At 36.3% G+C, this 16,365-nt stretch overlaps 1 protein-coding gene across 1 annotated transcript in view; it reads left to right on the top strand.

Moving 5' to 3' along the window:
- Positions 1-16,365, top strand: part of LOC107584652 (collagen alpha-1(XI) chain-like) — a 112,061-nt gene that overhangs the window by 21,538 nt on the left and 74,158 nt on the right. The window contains exon 2 of the mRNA XM_016271361.1: positions 12,409-12,576. Within this exon, the coding sequence (XP_016126847.1) occupies positions 12,409-12,576 (168 nt within the window). The remainder of the gene's footprint in view (positions 1-12,408; positions 12,577-16,365) is intronic.

Genomic DNA, 16,365 nt, shown 5'->3' with positions numbered 1-16,365 from the left:
AAGAATTCCAAAGAAACTCTGTTATTTTTACAGGAAAATACAACAAAGTATATCGTTTACATGTAGCGCATCAATTCTGCCTGTTATGTAAGACTCTCGCTCGCTCTCGCTCTTTGCTCACAGTGAGAGAAAGCAACGGCGAGTCGTGCGCCTTCACACTAGAAACACATTACGCCAAATACACAAACACAGGTGCGCTGTGCATCCATTCAAATGATGGAATTTAATGTAAGGACTTAAATATTCATATGTAGCTCACATTAAGCTATCGTATGGCTTCAGAAGTAACACAGAATAATTCGCACAATCGAGAAAAAAAAATAAAAATCTCGGATTTGGATCGGCTCTCTCTGACCGATACCCGATCCGAGAAAAATGGCACTATCGGAGCCGATACCCGATATGAATATCGGATCGGCGTATCCCTAGTGTGCATGTGACCTGCATGATCACGTGTTCTCTGCGTGATTTTCGGTCTGTGCAAATTGAATGCTTTAAACATTAAACTCGTGATTTCAAATTGTGCTGCGCTTTATGCATTTGCCCACTGTCATATTCATGTCATTTTCACTGTGTGCTGTATGTAAAATGAGTGTTACCTTGGCTTTATTTGAAAAAATATGATTTCCAATACACACAAACGTCCCAGAATACTGAGTGCTCTGTTGGTTACAGTGTTTACTTCCTTTTTAACTATAATTTTATTAAACATTTATTTGTGAAAAATACTTTGTCATCTAAAGTATAAGTATGTTTATTTTACAAATATTTTTTTTAATCTATTTTCAAATGATTTCAAATTTCTTAAATATTAATTAAAATCAATACAATTATATCGGCTTTATATCGGCCATCGGTCACCCTGCTTTCCAAGACATCGGCATCGGCATCAGCTGTCAAAAAAAATAATATCGGTCGACCACTAATATATATACTGTACTACTGTACTGTACAAAAATCTATTTTTGTAAATGTGAATATTAAATATTTTTTTGAACAAGGGCAAGAAATTAGAAGTTTGGTTGTGTTCAGAGGACTGATCTTGTGTTGAGTCTATTTTTCCATTTCACAGAGACACACTGTTATCTGTGTGAGGGAGCGAGACACACACACACACACACTGTACATGTGTTCGGATTAGGAGTTCTGTACTATAACAATTATAATTTAACCCATCCAAGGGCAGACACACAGTAGTGAACACACACCCGGAGCAGTGGGCAGCCATATTGCTGCAGCACCTGGGGAGCAGTTGGGGGTTTGGTGCCTTGCTCAAGGATCTCACCTCAGTCGTGGTATTGAGGGTGGAAGAGAGCGCTGTACATTCACTCCCCCCACCTACAATCCCTGCCAATACCGAGACTCGAACCCGCAACCTTTGGGTTACAATTCAAATATACTATAATTGTGTGTTTGTGCTGATTTATGTTGATTAAAAGCAGAATGATTAATATATGTGTAAACTATAGTTTGTATAATATGCTAGGTTGTTTTGAGTGGTTGCTGTATATCTATATAATTACTAATGTGTTTTGAGTGTGACAGTGGTTAAGTTTAATACTTAAGGTCAGAGGTTCAGAAAAATATAAATGCATGGACTTGTGTCTGGCAAATAAATATGTGTCGTTCTCTTATCTCATCCATCAAAACAGGGACGATACTAGGTGAGCACCAGCCAATGAGATTGTCGTTTGCGCATTAGTTCCGCCTACTACAGGAAAACCCGGCAGTTCTTAAAGGCTGAAGAATTCCAAAGAAACTCTGTTATTTTTACAGGAAAATACAACAAAGTATATCGTTTACATGTAGCGCATCAATTCTGCCTGTTATGTAAGACTCTCGCTCGCTCTCGCTCTTTGCTCACAGTGAGAGAAAGCAACGGCGAGTCGTGCGCCTTCACACTAGAAACACATTACGCCAAATACACAAACACAGGTGCGCTGTGCATCCATTCAAATGATGGAATTTAATGTAAGGACTTAAATATTCATATGTAGCTCACATTAAGCTATCGTATGGCTTCAGAAGTAACACAGAATAATTCGCACAATCGAGAAAAAAAAATAAAAATCTCGGATTTGGATCGGCTCTCTCTGACCGATACCCGATCCGAGAAAAATGGCACTATCGGAGCCGATACCCGATATGAATATCGGATCGGCGTATCCCTAGTGTGCATGTGACCTGCATGATCACGTGTTCTCTGCGTGATTTTCGGTCTGTGCAAATTGAATGCTTTAAACATTAAACTCGTGATTTCAAATTGTGCTGCGCTTTATGCATTTGCCCACTGTCATATTCATGTCATTTTCACTGTGTGCTGTATGTAAAATGAGTGTTACCTTGGCTTTATTTGAAAAAATATGATTTCCAATACACACAAACGTCCCAGAATACTGAGTGCTCTGTTGGTTACAGTGTTTACTTCCTTTTTAACTATAATTTTATTAAACATTTATTTGTGAAAAATACTTTGTCATCTAAAGTATAAGTATGTTTATTTTACAAATATTTTTTTTAATCTATTTTCAAATGATTTCAAATTTCTTAAATATTAATTAAAATCAATACAATTATATCGGCTTTATATCGGCCATCGGTCACCCTGCTTTCCAAGACATCGGCATCGGCATCAGCTGTCAAAAAAAATAATATCGGTCGACCACTAATATATATACTGTACTACTGTACTGTACAAAAATCTATTTTTGTAAATGTGAATATTAAATATTTTTTTGAACAAGGGCAAGAATTTGGTTGTGGATTTCCAATACACACAAACGTCCCAGAATACTGAGTGCTCTGTTGGTTACAGTGTTTACTTCCTTTTTAACTATAATTTTATTAAACATTTATTTGTGAAAAATACTTTGTCATCTAAAGTATAAGTATGTTTATTTTACAAATAATTTTTTTAATCTATTTTCAAATGATTTCAAATTTCTTAAATATTAATTAAAATCAATACAATTATATCGGCTTTATATCGGCCATCGGTCACCCTGCTTTCCAAGACATCGGCATCGGCATCAGCTGTCAAAAAAAATAATATTGTCGACCACTAATATATATACTGTACTACTGTACTGTACAAAAATCTATTTTTGTAAATGTGAATATTAAATATTTTTTTGAACAAGGACAAGAAATTAGAAGTTTGGTTGTGTTCAGAGGACTGATCTTGTGTTGAGTCTATTTTTCCATTTCACAGAGACACACTGTTATCTGTGTGAGGGAGCGAGACACACACACACACACACTGTACATGTGTTCGGATTAGGAGTTCTGTACTATAACAATTATAATTTAACCCATCCAAGGGCAGACACACAGTAGTGAACACACACCCGGAGCAGTGGGCAGCCATATTGCTGCAGCACCTGGGGAGCAGTTGGGGGTTTGGTGCCTTGCTCAAGGATCTCACCTCAGTCGTGGTATTGAGGGTGGAAGAGAGCGCTGTACATTCACTCCCCCCACCTACAATCCCTGCCAATACCGAGACTCGAACCCGCAACCTTTGGGTTACAATTCAAATATACTATAATTGTGTGTTTGTGCTGGTTGGTTCTGTTATTTATGTTGATTAAAAGCAGAATGATTAATATATGTGTAAACTATAGTTTGTATAATATGCTAGGTTGTTTTGAGTGGTTGCTGTATATCTATATAATTACTAATGTGTTTTGAGTGTGACAGTGGTTAAGTTTAATACTTAAGGTCAGAGGTTCAGAAAAATATAAATGCATGGACTTGTGTCTGGCAAATAAATATGTGTCGTTCTCTTATCTCATCCATTTCCTGTCGTTTTGTGATTAAAAATAATAAGTCAGCCTGGTCACTGTCTCAGGATGGGAAAAGAGAGAACGAGAAAGAGAGAGAATTCGTCTTGCCAACTGTCTTCCTGTGTCTCCTCCATTCACCTGCCTGTGTGTGTTTGCTAGTGTCTCCGCCACATGATTGTGTGTTCTACACAACTGGACTCAGCCAAAATCAGTGAGGAAGATCCAAGCTGTTTTCCAACCCTGCATGCATATTGAAAAAAATGTGCATGTCATGCTCAATTGCAGGTCAAAATGATGATTCATTTTATAGAGAATGACCTCAGTGACCCCAGCAGAGCTGAAGCTCAGAGCCGATTGGCCGCCCTCTGCTGAAACCAAACATCATTCTGTGCTGAACACTGAACATTTGTTTGATTCTCATGATGCTGTGATGGAGATCCAGGCTGGGATCATGTGATGGGTTCATTGTTAATTACCTGTCCTTAGCGAGAGCTCAACCACCAAAGAGATTTAGTGGAACAGAAATTACACACTGCAACTTTAAGATACAGAGACTTTGCTTCCTATATATAGTGTATAGTGTATGTAGTATTTGAAAACTGAAATGTGACTTATCTATTTTTCTTGCATTTATTTGCATGTAGAATTGCGGTATGTTTTTGTTAATCTGTATCCATCTTCATACAAACCAAAATGTCATCTTATACAAACTTAAAAATTGTAGACTTGCCTAATATGTTCACATTTTTCTTGCTGCTTTTGGAAGCACTGTTATTTCCTTCAGGAAATTCAAATCTAGTGTTAGCATTACAGTAAAGCTCTTTAATTCAGTATGATTTGGTTTAATGAGCTTTTGAGTAGCTTAAACATTTATAAAGTGATCAGACAGTCAGGTTTTGACCTGTTATGATCTGAACTGGAGCATTTGTTAAAACTTAGGTGTGTTCAAGTGAGATGTGCTGTTTTTTTTAGTTACAGCACAGTATGCATACTTACCAATGTTAAATTCATCACGTTTATCACAATAGTAAAAGTCACTAACTTTTAGCTTTGAACATTTCTATCTCGGGCAGCTTTTCAGATAGTGTCAGATCTCTGAGAATAGGAGTAGTTGGTGTGTGTATATGTGTGTTGTGCAGCAAGTAAAGCAGTGTGCATTTTGTGTGTCGTGCGGTTTTGGATCTGGTTGTTTTGATGTGTTTTTCTGTTTTTAAAAGTTGGCACTGAAACGCAATGTGTTTAATGCTGAGGGAGATGGAGAGATTAGTCATTATGTTCATTTGATTAATGCTTTTTTCCCTGTGTATTTTAATTGCAAACATTTTTGTCTGATTATAAAAATCTCAGGAAATGTCTGTGTGGTGGTTGTTGATGTTTAGGAAAAGGAATTGGTTTTCCCAATAAGTGCGCTTTTATGAATGGGAGTGTTTCCTCACACCTGAGCTGCGGTCTGTAGGGTGTTTGCAGAGGGAAATACTGCGGTGACAGAATAAATCTCAACAGGTGATATTTGGGTTCCTCTGGGACGCGTCTGTAAGAGGGTAAACACGCACTCACACACACACACACACACACACAGTGTAAACACTCCTGTTGAGTGGCTGTAAGGTGAACCCGAGCGCTTCACCTGAGCAGGTCCTGTATGTGTGGGTGATTTTAACATGACATTTTACAGGATGTTGATAGATTCCACTTAACCAGAGCTATAAAACGTGTTGTAAAACATCAAATTCACTTATGGCTTAAATATGTACACTAGGCATGGGCTGGTATGAGATTTTGACGGTATAACCTCAAGCAAAAATATCACTGTTTCGGTATCACGGAATTGTTGTTATTTTTAAATGTCTGGGTAAAAAAAAAAAATCCCACTGAACACAATATATTGTGTTTTTGAGCAGCATACAGAATATTTGGAACAGTAGTATTTGTTTATTTTTTCTTTGATTTGTTTCTGAAATGTTTGCTGAATTGTGGGCTGTCCTGCAGCTTTTGATGTGGATGGTTGATTTGCTGCTAAAGCTACTGCTGCCCTAAAAATAATTAATTCTATAATTTCATATACATAATTTGATATAATAATAACCCAATTTGAAGCAAAAACAGAATGTTCTGAGACTAGCTTTGTGAAATTATACTACATGCCTGAACGAAACAAACAGCAGACGGACTGAATGAGACGCAGATTCACTCTCTGACAGCAGGAGGCGCTTCTGGAACACCAGATACAGTGTTTCCTTGGTTTATCGCTGTAAACAAAGCAGCGCTGCGCTGAAATACTTGAAAAACAGCGCATACTGCAGAAACGGTATAACGGAAAATGTTAGTGGTTTTGAAACCGTGAAATTTTCAAATCGCGGTATACCTTGAAACCGGTAATCGGCCCATACCTAATGTACACACACATACCCACCTGAATGGGTAAAATGTGAATTTAAGCAATAGATTTCAACTCACCATGCATACAATCCTATACCTGATTAATTAAAGCAACAAGCCACTTAAGGCAATGTGCTACAGTGATTTTTACTATAGTAATTGGTATCCATTTTTTTTTTTTTTAAATTGCAGCAGCAGCAATAAAAGGCACCGATGTTCAGTAAATTGTGAAATTAATAAGGATCAGCATAATTTATTTTCTACCAGCTAATATAGTTTATTTGTCTATCTGTAGGCAGTTTACAGTTGCTAAGCAACAGCAATTTGGTGCATTAATGTAGAATTTAAAACTTTGAAAATCAGACCAAGATCAGTTTAATACATTTAGTTTATTCTAGTTATTTGTGTCACCACTGAAAATGAATTCAGATGAAATCCAATTATAACCTAAAAGCATTTACATATAAATATATTATTTACACTACTGTTCAAAAGTTTGATGTTCAGGAAGTCATTTTAAATTGTAATAATATTTCACAATATTACTGTTTTACTGTATTTATTATCAAATAAATGCAACCTTGGTCAGCATAAGAGACATTTCCAAAATAATAAAAAAATCTTACCAATCCCAAACTGCACCTATAATGGATATATTTCATCTTTAGAGAACCATACAGCAAAATGTGCTACAAAAACACTGTATTTTAAGAGGGTTGGTATAGATGTGCTGTCTAATGGAGTTCTGTCTATTTTTTAATACTGTACTTTTGTGTTACTGGGTCACAGTGTGTCTGCATGTCTTGATATCCCTGCTGTGGGTCTAGAGCCGGCAGACGACAAAACCAGGTGCAGCATCGCCTGCATTTACAGCTTTACCCCTAAACATCCTTAAGAATATATATATATATATATATATATACAGTGGGTACGGAAAGTATTCAGACCCCCTTAAATTTTTCACTCTTTGTTATATTGCAGCCATTTGCTAAAATCATTTAAGTTATTTTTTTTTCCTCATTAATGTACACACATCGCCGGTCGTACAGCCGTTGCTGGGCGCGCTGGGCGGTCACCAGATGTTCCTTCACCAGCGGCATGACCCGGTCTATCCTTTCCTGCATCTCCCGCACGTGCTCGACGAGGCTACGAAGTGGGGCGGGCTGGTTCTCCAGGGCTTCCCGAGCCACGTCTAGAAGACCCCTGGGCTGTCTCCCAAACAGCAGTTTGAAGGGGGTGAAGCCTGTGGAGGTAACGTCTGGAAACAACATCAAACAGCAAAATCTGCTCTATATTGTTATGTGTCTATGTGTTGAATGTGAATTAATTTGATAATTTAGCTATTTAGACCAGTTGCATGTGTTTAGAGTATAATCATAATGTGCATTATTATTTTATGTTTTCTTTCATGTCATTCCTGAACATTTTATAGTTTGTTGAATAGCACTTTATTGTAACTTTTATTAATACCTTGAAATTACATTTATGCATTTGGAAGACACTTTTATCTATTACAACTTACTTTGCATTCAAGGTACGTATTTTATTAAACTTATGCATTTCCTGGGAATTGAATCCTTGCAGCATTGATAATGCCATGCTCTACTGTTTGAGCTACAGGAATGCCATAATGCAACAAGATTATAATAAATATTTTTTTAAATAAATAATATGTATTTAGAATTATTTATAATATTTAGAATTTTTGTAATATTTATTTTTATAATATTTATTATTTTATTTTAACATTTAACATATTTTTAAAAATATTATTAACAAAAATGTATTATTTCTTTTTATTGTGTATCCAGCAGGGACGTGCACAGACATTTTGAGGGGCAGGGGCTCAAGTGGAAAAAAGGGCACTTCTCATATTTATAAAAAAAAAATTTCTAAACAAAACATTAAATATATTAGGGGTGTGCGATATTGACAAAAAATATATCTCGATATTTTCTGGGATTTCATCAATAACGATAATTAGACAATATTTTTGCTGAGTGTGTTATTGTGCTGATATCTAATAAGGATAAGGTTGATAAGGACTACCGTGGACAGCTGATTCCTAAAGTTTTTGATATTCTGCATATTCTGTGTGGTGACCAGTTCACAGCAGTGATAGAAATTAATATTTTCCAGTAAGTTTAAATTGATTATTACCTTTTATGGGCATTTTTACCTTTATAAAGCTATTTTTTCTAAAAGTGTGCATCATCTTCTCAGTCAAATTTTTTACTTGAATCAGTCAATTAGAATAATAAGTCATTTGGGCTGTTACCAAGCAAATGAAATCAGTATTGACAAAATTCATCTTTGCAATGCAAAGGAAACACAGAAGCTACATCTGAAGTGGCATTTAGATGCATTTACACACTGTTTAAAGCAGAACATGAATGCTTTAACCTGCAGTTACAAACGCATTAATACTGTTTTGATATTTTAAACATAAAATGTTGAATACTGATATTTGAAATTATACAAAAAAAAAAAGAAAATATATTTTAAATGTGAAATTAAAACCGCCAGTAGGTGGCAGCAAGTCACTGTGAATAAGTGAGTCATTGCGATTGAACCGAATCATTTAAATAGTTGATTCATTCAGGAACGAAGCACCGTTATGTTGCTCAGAGATGCAAATTGGAATTATATTTGTTGGCGAAATAGAGCAAAAACAGTCAATAGTGTGTCTAACGTAAGTGTCTTAATATTAACTTCTTGTTTATTGAACTGCTGTATAAAGTCTATATGAAATTATATTAGAGCTGCCCCCTAATAGACGACTAACCGTTAGAATAAAAATTTCATTAATCGCTTAGTCGCAGAAAAAAAAAATCCACACGAAGTGGCGAAATCATGCAGTCCATGACGGACAGATCGTTAACGGCTGGTCTATGTGGTAATATAGTACATCGGGCAGGACATCCATATGCTCACCTAACATTCATCGACTTCAAATATGGCTTATCATCTGAAATGTGTATGTAGTAGCAACTTTACATGGCAGCTCAATCTAATGTTAGCCTAGAAAAAAGTGCGCAGTTCACGTGTCAGCGGAGTGTGGAAGCTGAACAGTAGCGCGCTTGGGCTACTGCATGACAGATGGAGGCGCCGGTGCGATCATTTGCTCTTAAAATACTTCGTCATTTTTGGTCATACAGATAAGAGTAATGCATCTTTTGTATCTGTAAAGACTCGTTTATTCGTGTGCACTCAGAATAACAACAAAACGTTGCGCTTTTGTAAAATAATTCAAGCAAACAGAATGCGCTTTCTGCCGTCTCGGTCTGTGAACTTGAGCGCGTCACTTCGTAACTCCGTGTATTCTTGCTTTATTACAGACATGAAAAATATACCTATAGAGAGTGAAGCTTTTAAATGAAACAATTCAAATAGAAAACAAATATTCTCAGATTATGTAATCCGTATGAAACATGCATACAGGCACATACTGCAGAGATTACGAGTCCGTGTCGCCGACTTCATCTCTTAAACTGAAAACAGAAAGCACTAGTGTAACAATAAATTATTAAAACGTTAATGCAGTGTACTTGCTGTTTTTCCCTAACACATTCATAATCATTATATTTGCCGGTGTGCTGCGGCAAGCCTTTTTTTGCATGCGCTTGAGCACTTATTAGGCTATGTAGGCAATTAAAGGCTCATTATTATGATTTAATTTTTGGTCATACAGATAAGAGTAATGCATCTTTTGTATCTGTAAAGACTCGTTTATTCGTGTGCACTCAGAATAACAACAAAACGTTGCGCTTTTGTAAAATAATTCAAGCAAACAGAATGCGCTTTCTGCCGTCTCGGTCTGTGAACTTGAGCGCGTCACTTCGTAACTCCGTGTATTCTTGCTTTATTACAGACATGAAAAATATACCTATAGAGAGTGAAGCTTTTAAATGAAACAATTCAAATAGAAAACAAATATTCTCAGATTATGTAATCCGTATGAAACATGCATACAGGCACATACTGCAGAGATTACGAGTCCGTGTCGCCGACTTCATCTCTTAAACTGAAAACAGAAAGCACTAGTGTAACAATAAATTATTAAAACGTTAATGCAGTGTACTTGCTGTTTTTCCCTAACACATTCATAATCATTATATTTGCCGGTGTGCTGCGGCAAGCCTTTTTTTGCATGCGCTTGAGCACTTATTAGGCTATGTAGGCAATTAAAGGCTCATTATTATGATTTATATGGTTTATTAATAAAAGTGCGACTAATAGTCGACTAATACTTAAAATGAATGACTACTAGTCGATCAGAAAAATCTTTTGTCGAGGGCAGCCCTAAATTATATAAATATGGAGCGTAGCGATAGTTCTGGCAGGCCATGTTAGTCAAGATCGCATCAGCTGATCCACGTCTACCTATAGGATCACGACACCAATCATAATTCACTTCATAAGGTCCCTTCAGTCATTATTCAGCAGCTATCGCTTCGCTCAGGAACTAATCACCCATCTCCATCCCCAGCTCCTCCTCTCGTCCAGTCAGGACTTGGCAGTGAATATATCATTGAGTCAGTCCACTGAATCATGTTGTTAAAATAATCACGTAGAGCATTAATGGTATCTGCTACATTTATCATTGATGTTGGTTCTGTTCTGTTACCCTAGGGGGGGGGTGTTCTGCTCTCCCTGCTCCTGTCCATGCTAGGCTGCGTGGATGGGCAGGGAGTGTTTGCCCAGAACAGAACCATTCCCCCAACCTAAAATGTATGCTAATCATAAGTTATATTGACGATAGTGGGTCCTGACAGAAATATATATATCTGCCCCCATATCTTGAATTTTGTGATCATTCTAAATGCATTTTAGTAAACTGAATCATGCAGTGAAAAAATGCGAACTGGTCTAACCTAGACTTCCTATTGCCTTAGCTAAACTTTAGCTAACTTACATGGTAGCTCTCATGAGTCATGGATGTTAGCGAGACAAATTAACTATATTTGCCTTTTGCCTTTTGGATAATTAGCTGTAAATTCGAGGCACAGGTAGCTTAGTCTTTTGCTCATCACCACTCACCTCCACACCAAGACAAACACTACTGGAAAGGGAGGGAGGGCTTCACTTCTGCTGCTCCCTGCCTGACTGTGACTATGATGTGCCGATCAATGTGTGCTACACTGCTGTGCTGCGGAGACGTGGAGGGGAGAAAGTCGCAACATTTCCCTACCCGACCTGATATTTTGATATTTTTATTCGTTTGACAGGGAAAGCTGTGCGCAACAGTAACACACACGCACACATATATACATATATTCATTCATTAAAAAAAAAAAAACAGAAAAAAGGGCACTTTCTTTCAAGGAAGAAAAAGGGCAGGTGCTTAAGCCCCCTTTGATGTCTATGTGTGCACGTGCCTGGTATCCAGTGTTCGTATATGGTCAGCCGACCTCTAAACACATGAAACACTTGGCTAGGTTTTTGAGCTGTGGTCGCTCGTTCTATTGGTGCTTTAGGTTGCTAACGACAGATTTGTGGTTTTGTGGGCATGATGACTTAGTTTACTGCGTTATTATATACTGCACAGTATACAGTATATAATACATACTGTTTTCAGCATGCATACTGACATGATAGTATGCTAAGTGCATGTTTAATTAAATAAAAACGTGTTTATTGCATGTATTTCTTGTGTTTATGTATTTATTTAAAGATACCTTAACTTTTATTGTCTAAATCATGTAAATATTTGTAAATAATTAATCATGAAAATTAATAAAAATAAAAATAAAAAATGTGTAAAAATATAAAAATAAAATTGCAATAATATATATAAAATATAAAAAATATATCAGGTTTCAGTGGATACATAATTTTTTTTCATTTGATAAATTCTTTCAATATAAAAATGTATATAATATAATATAATAAACAGTTTTCTTATAGGAATAGAAATATATATTCAATAATAATAATTAAAATTTATTTTAATCTAAATACATTTTTAAAATTAGATTTATGGTAAAGATAAATTATTTACAGTATAGATGTATGTATTTTACTGTATTTTATTCTATTACTTTATAAAATAAAGAATAATAAAACCTAAGAAAAAGTAAACATTTTAATTTCTACAATATAATATCATATAATATATTATAGAATGTGTTAAAGTGTGAAAGCTGTATAAATGTGTTACAGTTTCTGAGAGACAATTGTTGGTTTTTATATGTAACTTGAAATAGCTGTAAACTAATTTTGCGTTTCTCTGTGTCTCTCTCTGCAGCTGAGCCAGCCGATCTCCTAAAGATTTTAGATTTTCACAGTTTGCCGGAGGGTGTATCGAAAACTACAGGCTTCTGCACACACCGGAAGTCATCAAAAGGGCCTGATGTCGCCTACAGAGTCACAAAAGATGCACAGCTTAGCGCTCCTACTAAACAACTCTACCCCTGTGAGTACAAACACACACACACACACGCAGGTTTGTTTTAATGGTTTATGGGGACTCTCCATAGGCGTAATGGTTTTTATACTGTACAAACCGTATTTTCTATTGCCCTACACCAACCCTACCCCTAAACCTACCCCTTACAGGAAACTTTGTGCATTTTTAGATTTTCAAAAAAACTAATTCTGAATTATTTATAAGCCTTTTGAATTACGGGGACACTGAAAATGTCCTCATAAATCCCCTTCTCGTTGTAATACCTATGTCATACCCATGTTATTATACAAATTTGTGTCCTCATAAACCAAATAAACATGCACACACACACACACACACACACACACACACTCACACGTGAGCATGCATGAACCCATAAACACACAGGTGCACCTGTTTACTTTTCTTCTCCATCTTTCCATTGTTTGGGCTGTTGGTGTCTGTTCAGAGGACACAGATTCTCTGCCCTAAATAAATCTTCTCATCCTCTGCAGACATACGGTAGAATCAACCCTTTACACACGTCTGGGCAATAGAATCGCCATTGGCTAGTACATTTTTTAGTTTCCAGACAAAAAATTTAATAAATAAATAAAATAAAATATATATATAGTATGTAGCTAAAAACATGATATTACTTAGGTATACTTTGGGCCTTACTGTCCATGTTGCTCTCTGACTTTTCTGTGTCTGAGCACCTCATCACTAATGGGCCACAGAGTCGCGGTGCCCTAGACTGTCCTTTTGGAAGGAACTCTGAAAATCTCAAGAATTTGATGGAAGGAGGGAGAGACGAGGCAGACGAGGGATGCAATACCAGCATAATGAGACTAAACTAGATGAGACTAAATCAAACTTATCTTACTTCAGATCACACTGACTGTGTTGCAAACTCAAGTATGCTGCCTACATAGACACTATTTTTAAACTTCATAAGTGTGTTACTGGTGCAAAGGCTGTTCTAAACATATATAGCAGGGGTGCGAACGTCGGTCCTGGAGAGCCGCAACCCTGCAGAGTTTTGCTTCAACCCTAATCAAACACACCTGAACAAGCTAATCAAGGTCTGAAGGGTTACTAGGAAGCTACAGGCAGGTGAGTTTTAATTAGGGTTGGAGCTGAACTCTGCAGGGCTGCGGCTCTCCAGGACTGGAGTTCGCCACCCCTGATATATAGCATATACATATAGGAAAACATACTGCCTTCTAAGATACCACAAAAAATCAAATCCACTATACCATAGTTTTCTTACTGGAGAAGGAAATATTTAATCAATGCAGAATGTTTAAAATTTTTATGTAATTAAATTTTTAATTAATTATAAGATAAAGATATATATTTATTTCTTTATTTATTTATAAAATTAATTACATTGAAACAAATGAAAGGAAACAATTAAAAAATAATTTTTTAAAAACTTTTTTTTAAACTGTAATATTTTATTTAATTTAATTTCATTAAAATAAAAATAAAATAAAACAGGAAGGAAAAATGTAAAAAAATCTTTTATTTTATTTTTAAATGTAATATATTTATATAATAAAACCCAGGTAGGAAGAATTAATGAATGCAAAAGTCCTTAGTAGGCAGCTCAGTATAGTACGTCCCAGGGGCGATTCTAGGATTTTCATTTTAGTGGGGCTCAGCCCCCAGTGAGGGTATAATAATAATAATAGCCTAATAATATATATATATATATATATATATATATAGTCTGCCGCCATTTTCATATGAAATTTAAAGGGGACTGAGGCGATCACGAATTCGTGTACAGTTTATCGCGCTAATCGCTAAATTTTAGGGGGGCTGAGTAGTCATTTATTAGCGACGCCCATGGTACGTCCAATGTTTACACATTTGCCTAGCTATTTAAAGTGGATTTGATTTGTCATTAGGGCCTTCCGCACCACTTTAGTTCCAGAACTAAATGTACAGTACTAAAGTACTGGGACAATTTTGCGCAAACTATTTCCCAGTACTATTTAAAGGGTTGCATTCGCACCGACAGTGTGTACTAGGAAGTGACGTAAGCCGGTCGACAGCGACGTCATTTGTGCGCGGCGTTCAACAACAGAAACAAAGAAGAACAACATTAACAACAGGAGGATGGAGGACGCTGTGATCGGAGCTGTTTTTGCTGTGTCTGGCGAGTTTCACAATATTGGACATGGAAAGTCGACGTATACGTAAAGCGATTGAAAGAACGGAAAGGAGGACTAAGAATCTCCAACAACAACTGGCAGTGCTACATTTGCTACAAGTGCCTGACTTCAGCGTCCGTCCATCTATCGCTGTTCTCCATACTTGCGAAATAAGTTGACACAACGTTTTCATACGCATTTGGCCAATCAAACTAATCTACTTACGTCACGATTAGTACCAGTTGGGCTGGTTAGACCCTGCTCCAGAGTAGGAGCTAATTTGGTTCTCGAAAAAGGCAGTCCGGTACTAAAATCGCACCCAGTTCCGGTGGTGCGAAAAAACACCATAAAGGGGGTAGTTCCACAACTAGTTCTGGTACTATGAAAAGGTTCCCGCGGTGCAAAAGGCCCTATTGACTTCTGTTGCATTTGGTTTCAGCTGATTATGGTTATTCATATTTGTTTTTGTCTTAATTCTAAAAAAAATTTGCATACTATTTCTGAATCATTTTTAGCTTTGAGGATGTCCCCAGCTGTCCTCAGAAGGGAGGTTTTGTCAGATTTAACTCACTTCTAGGGATGATTTTGTCCCTTAAGTACAGCTAAGTAAACACACGCGTGATTGCTTGAGAATCGTACAGGCAGAGTGAAAGCATATGGAAGAAATGAATCATCTATCGCTCCAAATACAATGCATCTGTTCTTTCTCTCTGTACACTTTTCACTCAGATGCTCAGGATTTACTTTTTACACACACACACACACACACACACACACACACACACACACACACACACACATGCAGCTGGCTAAGAAAATCTCTCATGGCCAAGAAGTTCCTATTCTTTTTCTTCATCATTTCATAACTCCTCCTCCTCTTCTTGTCTCACTCCTCCTCCTCATCCATACCCATAAGGCCACGTCTTCCTTCTGTGCCGTGTCTCCAGGGTAACAGAGAGGGTCATAGGTCACTGGAGTTCTGGTGATGGTTTGTAAACATGGGGGAAAGCCAAACCTCTAGAAAGACATGATGAACTGGTCTCCCAAACTGGTCTGATCTGCTGGTTTTAATGAGGTATTGAGCTCTTTGCCAAGCTGGAAACCAGTTTAGGCTACACTGTAAAAAATTATTTTCAAAGCTGTAAATAAGACAAAAAAGATTGGTGTGAAGACTTCAGTTTCTACTTCAAAATTCCACCATGTTTAATTCTGATTTAAAAAAAGAAACTTGCTTTAATGTAATTGAATTAATTTAAATGATTTATAAGGTAAATATAGAATGTATTTAGTTATTTTATCTATTTGTTTATTACATATATAATATTATTTTATTTTATTTTGAGTCTTTCTACTTCAAAATGTCATGTTTAATGCTGATCTTTTTGTTTTAATCTAATGAAATAAATAAATTAGGACTGTCAAATCGATTAATCACAATTAATCGCGTCCAAAATAAAAGTTTGTGTTCACGTAATATATGTGTCTGTACTATATATATATATATATATATAGTGTCCTCAACTAGTCTATAGTTTATTTTGGTTTTGCTTGTGTTGAGATTGTATTTTTCTTGTTTGTGTTATTTGTTTATTCATTGTAAATTCCTGTAAATAATAGCTTATTGGGTTGTAGGGTTCCGATGCAAGTTATGTTC

The sequence above is a fragment of the Sinocyclocheilus grahami genome, unplaced genomic scaffold (assembly GCF_001515645.1).
Source record: "Sinocyclocheilus grahami isolate Dianchi unplaced genomic scaffold, SAMN03320097.WGS_v1.1 scaffold61.1, whole genome shotgun sequence".
NCBI classification, from domain to species: Eukaryota; Metazoa; Chordata; class Actinopteri; order Cypriniformes; family Cyprinidae; genus Sinocyclocheilus; species Sinocyclocheilus grahami.
The sequence above is the reverse complement of the archived record's forward strand: the minus strand, read 5'-3'. Positions and strand labels throughout refer to the sequence as shown.